Consider the following 10,815-nt stretch of genomic DNA (forward strand, 5'->3'; position numbering starts at 1 on the left):
GAGGAGATGGAGGGAGGGGAGAGGAGATGGAGGGAGGGAGGGAGGGAGGGAGGGAGGGAGGGAGAGGAGAGGGAGGGAAGAGGAGGAGAGGAGTGGGAGAGGGAGGTGGCTGAACGGGCCCGGCTGACGTGAAGAAGCCGGGCCCAAGACTTCGGGCGGGGCCCGCCTCCAGCAAGATGCCGGGCAGACGGGCCCCGCCGAAGGAGTTAAAGGTAGTTGGCCGGGGGGAGCGGGAGTCCTCGGAGTGGGAGCTTGGAGTGGGGGGTTGAGAGAGCCAGCTGGAGCCAGAGCAGGAGCTGGACGAGGGAGGTGCAGCCTGATCCTCGCAGCCCCAGTGAGGCCATTCGGCCAGGGCTAGGGGCTGCGTGCTTCGGGCCCCTCCCACACAGTTTCGGGCGCCTGGAGCTACTGCACTGTTTTCAGCGCAGGGACCTGGCTCCGCCCCCCCCCACAGCTCGTGCTGCGCTGCGCCGAGCTCCAAATGACCTACTGGGAGCCGGAGAATCTGCAGGTATTTTTTAGGCGCACTTTCGGGCGCGAGAAACGGGCGTCCAGGTCCAGTGCAGCCCGAAACTTGGGCCCTTTAAAACTAAATCACAACACATTTTTAAAATAATTAGTAAAAAACCAATTACTAACCTTTTCCTTGAAGAGCTACACACCTACCGCCCAGCTCTGCTGATCCTCGTGGGCGTTTTTTTAAAATTTACCTACGGGTCACTGCTGACCCAAATATCACACCAGGGCGATCTCAGGATGGTGCACGCCGGCTGTCCGCTCCCCAGCGATACTTCAAAACCGCCGGCGTAACTCAGGTAAGGAAATTTTCACCCACCTGATTACAGCCAATATTGCCCAGAAACTGGGCGGCAAGCCATTGGAAATTCTAGCCCATAAGCACAAACAAAAACTGAGTTGGTGGGACTTCACAGGTCAGATAAGCCAGATCTGGCTGCAGACCATAGCATCAACACCCAAGGTTTACATAAATAAATGGTTGAAGCAAAACTATTTGGTAAAATACTCTTGTGATTTTTAGTCTTTTAAAGTCATAAAGGGAATTTACATTTATGGAAATCTAAATCCAGGGAAATTACTGCAACGCTGCAGTATTATTATTTGAAAAAAATATATAAAAAGTATCAAAACTTCCAGATTACCTGAATTCCCCTCAAAATTGAAGGACACAGACATGCCAGTCACCGATCATAAAATATGTACGATCAGTTTTTCCCTACGGTTCCGATCCAACCTGATAACTGAATATACATTAAAATGGTAGTACAGGACCTGAAATTGCGGTCGGAGGCTTCCCGCGAGGAAAGCCTCCAAACCGCAAGTAATATCCATACTTACCCGATGGCCCTGGACCTACGAAGACTCGCGCTCCTGGGCCTGCAGGTGTATGCCTGTGTAAAGGCCCACGTATCCCAAGGTGCATGCGGTTCGCAAGCGACCCTGGGATCTCGTGGGCCGGCCCAACCTGTCAAAAAGGGGGATTCCCATTATGCTTATGGGGATTCCATTTACGTACAAAATCCCCATAAGCATAATAGGAATCACATTAAAAAATAAATTGTCACACAAAACGTTTAAAAAATTAAAATACAATTTAAACATTTAAAACAAAAATGATTTTTTTTAAATAACCTAAACTAATTTTAATGGGTTATGAATGTTTAAATGATTTTTAAAAATGTATTTTAATATTTATTTAAACCCTTATGCTGGTAAATGAAGGCCTTACGCCTACTTTTACCAGGCGCAAGAGTTTCCTGGGCATTCACTGTGCAGTAGTTGGGCAAATAGCCTGCATCAGTGAATTCCTTCGGATTCGTACGATTCACATGATAGGTTGCAAGTTCTGGGTTTTCGCACATGCGGAAACCTGGAACTTGTAGGGCACCGACGACTGCGTCGCTGTGCGTACGCAGTCATAGTCCCTGGAAAATCCGGCCATGATTTTAACTGCTGGACTGCCAACAGCTGCGAGGAATTATGTACTTTTTGGGCCAAGCATTTTTTATACACTACAACACTGAAATATTCCCTATTATAACAGTCACGGAGATGTTACGAATAGTTACAGATTAAAAAAGAATCTAAATCAGTTTTACAAAATGTGTTTGACTCTTTTATCCTTATTCCTTCTACAAAACCGGTTTTTAACTTTTATTATGCATTACTTACTTTAGTTTTGGAAACTAAATATATATTTTCCTTCCATATCTTCAACAACTGTACTCCATGTTAGAAGCGAGACCCACAACACTAAACTGCAGTCCTCAATTGCTAAGAAAATCAGGCTTTTTAAACCAGTTTTCACCCAGTCTTAACACTGGAGCAGCGCTACTGCATTGGTTCATGTCTGGAACTATAAATTATTTTTTCAGAAAATCTAATTGTTTTTTAACAGAAAATTTAGAAAACATCATTCAAGTTTGTAACACTGTCTGTAGCAGTGCAAGCTTTCTCAACTGACCACATGGCATTGTTGCAGCAGTGTGTTCAGAACATGCTGTTCCATGATTGAAATGTGTCCATTTAACAAATTTACTTTTAGATTACTAGAGAAATAGATACATTGAAACAACTTCCCATCAGCTGCAGGGTTCAGTTACATGTAAAAACCTTTATCAAAATGTTCCATTGAACACTAGGCAGTGCTTACAGCAAGGGAGATGACTTTATTCAGCGAGCTCCCAATAATCATGACAGGCTTTTTCAGCAACTCAGCACACATGCCAAGCTCCCCAGCATGCATTAACCAGTACCAAAACAGTGTGGTACTTTCCAGTAGATCCAGCTTATGTTCGGAGCACACTGCCATGTTGGCTAGTTGAGAAAGTCTGCATTGTGTAAACCACGTAGCTGTTGCAATGAAAAGGTTTCTAATGATTATTTTAATGGAACATTTCAGAAATGACACTTTTATTTTTGTGGGATGAGGGATGTTAGTATTGGGGATTGGAACTCTTCCAATTTGAGGCACCCAGTGTCACCAGCAAGGTCATATATGCTTAGCTAGATGTATAAAGCTCTCTCTACTCTGCCCCAACAAGCCTCAGAAGAGCACCTCTGCTGCATCAGAGTGAAATTTCCCACACGAGCTTTCCTGTTGCTTCTAAGTAAGATGGCCAATTAGTGTCCAATTCTACAATTTTATCCCACAGGCCTAAGCCCATGAGGAACTGGATTAAGAATGCCAAACTTAATTTCACACTTAATTTCTTAAAGCCTGCTGACTAAGGAGACTTTCTGGTCTGGTCTGGATTTGAAATGGAGTGCTAGAAAGAAAGCCCAGTGTCTAACCTATTGTGCAATCCAGTTCCAGGAAAATGATTTTTTTGAATAATTTGCTGTTCCACATATGATCACCAATGTTATGGCATCACTTCATTGGCTGTAAAGCACTTTGGGACATCCTGAGGTCGTGAAAGGAGCGATATAAATGCAAGTCTTTCTTTCACTGTGCCACCACTCACATCATTGCACACTCTCTATATGGAACATGGTAATGCATCTTGCAAGATGTGTTGGCATGATGACAATGTCCCTTTAAACAACACCCACTTTTGACTAACTGTTTCTGCAGCCCAACAGAAATATTCTATACAGTACAGTAGTATCATACATAATTAGTCATCTCATGAGGATGACTTGTATCAAATAAATACCAATGATACCAAATGAAAGGTGCTGCAAGGGGATCAGCCTGTTAGCAGTTGTTTGGTACACCTGTTAAATATCATCTGCTAACTTGGAGAAATTTCAAGTCATTTATAAGTACATTATGAACCCAATAGCCCAGCACTGATCCCCGAGGCACCCTACCAGTTACTTCTTTTGAGGCTGATCCAACTTCCTGTACAACCACTCTTTTCTTCCTCTACTTCAGGAAATTTGTGATCTATTTTAGAAACACACCCCATATACCATGGATTCCATCCTTTTGGACAAATCTCCTACATGGCTCGGTATCAAAAGCTTTGCTAAAATCTAAATAAATAACCACAGAATTTTGCTATCGCCTCAAAGAACTCATTTGTCAGCTATAATCTCCTTTCCATGAAGGCGCACTCCTTCCTATAGTTCTGTATTTCTCCATGTTTTTCATTATTTGTTCCTTCAGGATGCACTCCAGTTATTTCCCTACTATGGAAGTCAGATTTACTAGTCGGTAGTTCTCTGGGCTATCTTTGACCCTTTTTATAGATTAGCTTCATATTCCTTTCCCTCCAATCCTCAGCAACTGTGATATCTTCAGAGCACAGCACACACAGCTTCCTACATGGCAGGCAGTTCTCTCGGAAGCTTCCGGAATCTGCCTGGTTCTGGTTATTTATTAACACTGCAGTTGCAGTACAAAATACGTCCACATCCACAATGTGGAGCTACAAACATTACAAGCTTACAGATATTCCACTTCTCCCTCCTTAATGAAGAAGTTATTATAACAAGCATCATACATAACTTTCATGTTTATACATAACAGGATATAAACTTTTTTTTCCATATTTACAAATTTAACTTTACCACTTGTTTTCTGTTTCAAAGAGGATACCTTTGCTCTCGAACAGAACCTTCCAAACATGGTGTTGAATCTAAACTCATTCGAGGTTCATCCCGAGGAACATTTTCCTCCACGGAATTTCCTTGATTTTCATTTGAACTCACTAACTTCAGGTTCTTTGTTTTCCTGACTCGAACTCAGACTTTCATTCTGATTCTCTCCTGGATTTGCTTCCAGTACATTGGATTTAGGATTTGCTACTGGTGTATCAAAACTATCTGATGTGTCAGAAATAATTGAATAATTCCCACCTTCAACTCCTTCCATGTCTGTAGGTAAAATATTAATATGAATAATCCTAACCTGTCCATTATCAAACATCTTTACTAAATATGTGCGAGGACCACATATCTTCACCACTCTTCCTGGTAACCATTTTAACCATTTATGGTGATGGTTCTTCACTCTCACCACCTGGTTTAATTTCACTCTTCTCTTTTACTCTACCTCTATCATGATTCTCTTTCTGTCTCAAATTGTGTCTCTTCTACGGACTGTGCCAAATTTGGTTTTAACAACGAGAATCTGGTTCGTGGCTGTCGTTTGAGAAACAACTCTGCTGGTGTTCTACCAGTAAGTAGCTGTATGAGGAGTATTTCGATATGTAATCAAAAAATTAGCCAATTTGTGATCCAGTGATAACTGTTGTTTCCTTGGATTTGGATCTAACATTTGTTTTATGAGGACACGTTTTACAATTTGTACAGTGCGCTCTGCTGGACCATTCGAAGCAGGATGGTATGGTGGAACCTTGGTATGTTTCACACCATTTTTGTTTGTGAATTATGCAAATTCTTCTGAACGAAATTGTGGTCAATTATCCGAAACAATTTCTTCAGGGAGGCCAAATGCAGAAAATAATTTTTGTAAAATGTCCAATGTTTTGTTGTTATTTTCCACATTGGAAACACCTCAACCCACTTCGAATGGCTATCAATCACAATGAATAATTGTTGTCCTTCTAACTCAGCAAAATCAATATGTAGCCTTTGCCACACCCTGGGAGGCCATTTCCATGGCTGTAATGGTACAAATGGTGGTTGCTTGCTTACCGATTGACATGTCGTACATTGACTCACGATGTATTCTATATCTTTATCAAGACCTGGCCACCATAAATAACTGCGTACAAAACTCTTGGTCACGCACATTCCCAGGTGCTGGTCATGGAGGTCTCCTAATAATTTGGACATCAATTTATTTGGTATAACCACTCTTGCACCCCACATGATACAATCTTTATCGACTGATAATTCATTCCTACGAATGAAGAATGGATGTGTATCTTTGTCTGTTATCTGGTTTGGCCATCCATTTGCAATATAATTATACACCTTTGACATCACTGGGTCACATTTGGTTGCTCTACCAATCTCTTCAGCTGTGACTGGCAGTTCATCAATGTATGAAAAATAAAACACTTCTTTCCTCTCGGGTGTAACTTGTGATGGGGAAGGCAATCTAGACATTGCATCAGCAGTACTATGATCAGCTGATCGTCTGTATTCAGTATCATATGTATATGCTGACAAAATCAAAGTCCATCTCTGCATTCGGGCTGCAGCTAATGTTGGAACTGGGGACTTTGGATGGAGGATTGCTGTTAGGGGCTTATGGTCTGTAACGATGGTCAACTTACGACCATACAAGTATGTGTGAAACTTCTTGATCCCAAAAATTAATGCCAAAGCTTCCCTTTCAATTTGCGCATAATTACTCTCACTGGCACTGAGAGTGCGTGAAGCAAAAGCAATTGGTCTCTCCTCCCCACTACATGATACATGGGAGATCACTGCCCCAACTCCATATGGAGAGACATCACATGCTAGCTTAATCTCCTTAGATATGTCATAGTGAACTAACATGGTGCTCTCTACCAATTTGCTTTTACACTCCTTGAATGCTGTATCGCATTCTTTTGACCACTTCCAATGGACCTGTTTTTTTCAAAAGTTCATTCAGTGGATGTAATACTGTAGCCAAATTTGGTAGGAACTTCCCATAATAGTTCAATAGACCCAAGAATGAACGAAGTTCAGTGACATTCCTGGGAGTGGGTGCATTTCTGATTGCATCCAGTTTTTCGTTGATCGGATGTAAACCATCTTTGTCTACCCTATACCCTAAGTACTCCACTGAGTTTTTAAATAACTTACATTTACGAGCAGACACTCGTACTCTGTGCTTCTCTAGCCATTTGAGGACTTCATTATGTTATGATGAATTTGCCTATTTGGTGCTGAAATGAGTATGTCATCCAAATAACATACTACCCCTTCAATATCTTGCAAAATCTCGGTCATCACCCCTTGGAATATGGCAGGGGCGGAAGACACTCCAAATTGTAGCCTATTAAATTGATATAGGCCTTGATGAGTATTTATAGTCAAACATGACTTGGACTCCTCATCTAGTTCAAGCTGAAAGTAGACATTTGTAAGATCCAGTTTTGAGAAGATCTGACCACCCGTCAGTGTTGTGAGCAAATCTTCTATATTCGGCAATGTACTAGGGACATTACCCTCTAGAACCTGGTTTAGTTACTTTATAATCACCACACAATCTTACCTTACCATCGGACTTAGGTACAACAACAATGGGTGTAGCCCAATTACATCGATCTATCTTACAAATAATGTTCTGAGTCTCTAGTCTTTTGAGTTCTTGCTCAACTTTCTCCTTGAGTGCATATGGTACGGAACGTGGCTTGTAGTAAACCGATCTAGCGTCTGACACTCGCCTTGAAGCCTTGGATCGGATTGCCAGATTCGCAGAACACCTTCTGATACTTCTTGATAACCTCAAGCGTTGATGAAAATCTCGCTTCCACACAGAAAATCTTACTCCAATCCAGCTTCAGTGAGCTCAACCAATTTTTTCCCAGTAAGGCACACTTGTCTCCTTTCACTACTATTAGAGGCAAATTCTGAAATTGATCTTTATATTTCACCACCAGGGTGATACGACCTACCACAGGAATTTTCTCTCCCGAGGAGCCTCGCAGCTCTATCTTGGATTTCTCCAGTTGGAAATCACGCAATTTGTCAAGGTACAGTGACTCCGGTACTACACTCACGGATGCACCCATGCCAATTTCCATTGGTATCTTAAATGTTGCGGGATTCATGTGGATTTTGATGCTTTCTGAATCGCTGTCCGTTAACCTCGTGCTCCTGATGACATGTAACTCTAACATCTCCTCGTCCTGTTGTTGTTCTTCCATGCTATGTAATCTCTTGTGATTTCTATACATAGCTTTGAACGCTGGACTCATAGCTTTAAAAACTGGTTTACCCTTCAGTCGGCATGCCTTCGGAAGATACCCAGTCTTCCTGCAGAAGAAACACTCTGCCTTCACGTATGGACAACTTTGAGCAATGTGTTGTCCCAGGCACCTATAGCACGACTTCGACGCTCTGTTAGAATTTCCAGTTTCTGAGACTTTGGGCCCCCACCATCTTTTACTTTGAAACTGCAGATGATTTACCTGGGTTGACTGACGACCGTAATTATCATTTAATTCTCGGGAATATTGTTCGGCCATGCCCATCGACCTCGCTGCCTGACAAGCAATCTCAAAAGTCAAGTCATCCGTCGTCAATAACTTCCTTCTGATCGCATCATTTTTCACCCCACAAACAAAACGATCCCGTAATGCTCGGTTTTGAAAGTTTCCAAAATTACAGTGCATCGATAGCTTTTTTAATGCTACGATGTAATCACTGATACTTACATCAGCCTTTTGATGCCGAATCCCGAAACGATAGCTTTCAGCAATTTCTAACGGTTTGGGATTATAGTGCTGCTCCAGCTTCGTTAAAATCTCTTTAAGCGTTGTGTCCTTTGGCTCGTCAGACACAAGCAGATTTACAAGGGTTTCGAACAATGTGGACCCACCTCCGATAAGATCGCTTTCTTACGTTCCAACACAGCCCCGGTTCTGGACTGCATTGTCTGGAACTTCGATTATGTTATTTGCAGTGAACTACATTTCTAACCGATCCACATACACTTTAAAACGTTCCCGGTCATGTCTATATTCCCCCAAATGTCCGATTACACCTGCCATTTTAATCTCTAGCTGTCCACACTGTGTGCTGTATTTTACCTCGGATTTTTGTAGCTTTTTCCAAAGACAGAAACTTCCAAAGTCTCTCTGTTGGCTGGCTGGCTGAATCCTTCACCAACAAAATTTAAGCTTTAAATCATCCGAAAAATACCATCTCAGTCGCCAAATGTAATATCTTCACAGAGCACAGCACACACAGCTTTCTACATGGCAGGCAGCTCTCTCGGAAGCCTCCGGAATCTGCCTGGTTCTGTTTATTTATTAACTCTGCAGTTGCAGTACACAATACGTCCACATCCACAGTGTGGAGCTACAAACATTACAAGCTTACAGACATTACAGCAACAGACCCTTGCTCGAAGGATCCCCTGAAGATACTCACTATAATTGTCCATTTTCTCTAACTACTTCCTTAAATACCTTAGGATGCAATCTGTCTGGACCCAAAATATTGGCTTCCTTCAATGCTTTCAGCCTGTCCATCACCTCTTTATTGGCTACATCGATTTTTCTTAGAATCTCATCATCTTGCCCCAGAAATTCCACCCAACAATAGGAAGACTTTCTTAAGTTTCATCCATGAACAGACACCAAGAATTAATTTAGAATACCTGTCATTCCTTAATCGTTCTATATATCACCTCTAGAATCCAAGTGCTTTCCTGACCCATTTTTAATATTCTCAGCAATCCTGTTTTTGTCTACATTGGCTTTATTAACCAGTTTCTAAGCCTCCCTAAAACCATTCTTATAGTCATTCCCTCATCTACACATCGCTTTATATTTGTAGATAGCTTTTTTTGTCATACCCGATATGTGTTGCCTTTGTCAGACATCTGTCACCTCCTCTCTCCAATTCATTCCAACTGGTATATAGTTATTTTGAAATAACAAAAAAGTGTATTCCAGGAAGCATTCCATTTTTTCCTCCTTAATGCTTCCCTTCTAAAAGTTTGGTACCATTTATCCCCATCAGCACTTGCCTCATCGCTCAACTTCTTTCTGAAAATGGAGTTAGGTGTAGCATTCCTCCTGTGGTGCAATTTTGACGCTAAACTCCACAATATAGTAGTCATTAGCAACCAGGAAATTGTACAGAACCACTATAATTGTTGAAATATCATTTTTTTTCTTTAACTATTTTGAAGTGCATTTTTTTTTGTTGCTAACTGGTGATGCTGGCCTGGTCTTTCAATCGTCAAAGGGTTAAAGATTAGTGCAACTATTTGAGCTAGGGACAGAGGCACCACCCAGTCCTGAACACCCTTGGGAGACTCGCGTCAGCCTGCCGAGGCACAATGCAAGTTTTAATGAGGATCTAATGAAGAAGGATGAGGGTGACGAGGATTAATAACCGAGTGCCACCCAGTGAGAGGCGAGATGCCGGTCGCAGAGCGCTCTGCCCCGCGGCGCGGCCTCAGTGTGACCCGAACCGAGCCGCCTCCGTGTGGACTCGGGCCGCGCACTGCCCGGTGCCGGGCTCCCTGTTACCTGGTGCCGCCCACGTTGAGCTGGATGATCTCTCCGGCTGCCGCCGTGAAGTTGCTGCAGCTCCCCGCCATTTTCCGACCGCGTTGAGCCCGGCCCCTCGGCTCACGGCGCCAGCGCCCGACTTTCGCTGCACATCACGGCGCCAGCAGACGCAGCATCCCTCCCCGGGCCCAGGCGCTCCCGCTCCGCTCCACCAGACCGCAGCCTCGCTCCGCGCCGCGCCGCGCCGTCTCCCTCTGTTAGCGACGTCACAGCTCAATGGCGCCCCCGCCCGCAGCTCGGCATGTACTGCAGATCCGCGCTGTGCTCCCTCTCCGCCTTTTCGCTTTCCTTCACTTTTGTGTTTGTGATGTATTCTTTACCACATCACAAACACACAGTCTACACAAGATGGCTCTTGCTGGAAACTCATCGTGTGACTTGTGACACCAGTAATTGCATGACTACAGTAGTCCACTAGGTGGAGCACTATGTTACACTTCTCTCTCCTTAATGAAGAAGTAATCATAACAAAATATTTTGTTTTTATTCGTTCACAGGGATGTGAGCATCACTGGCAAGGCCAGCATTTATTGCCCATCCCTAATTGCCCTTGAGCAGGTGGTGGTGAGCCACCTTCTTGAACTGCTGCAGTCCGTGTGGTGACGGTGCTCCCATAGTGCTGTTAGGGAGGGAGTTCCAG

General features: G+C 43.2%; 1 protein-coding gene across 1 annotated transcript in view; it reads right to left on the reverse strand.

Annotated features, from left to right (window-relative positions):
- kctd3 (potassium channel tetramerization domain containing 3) overlaps positions 1 to 10,391 on the reverse strand; it is a 92,783-nt gene extending 82,392 nt beyond the window's left edge. Inside the window, exon 1 of the mRNA XM_070890973.1 lies at positions 10,134 to 10,391. Within this exon, the coding sequence (XP_070747074.1) occupies positions 10,134 to 10,204 (71 nt within the window). The 5' untranslated portion in view covers positions 10,205 to 10,391. The remainder of the gene's footprint in view (positions 1 to 10,133) is intronic.
- Positions 10,392 to 10,815: the final 424 nt, after the last annotated feature.

This window comes from Pristiophorus japonicus, chromosome 9, assembly GCF_044704955.1.
Source record: "Pristiophorus japonicus isolate sPriJap1 chromosome 9, sPriJap1.hap1, whole genome shotgun sequence".
Lineage (NCBI taxonomy): Eukaryota > Metazoa > Chordata > Chondrichthyes > Pristiophoridae > Pristiophorus > Pristiophorus japonicus.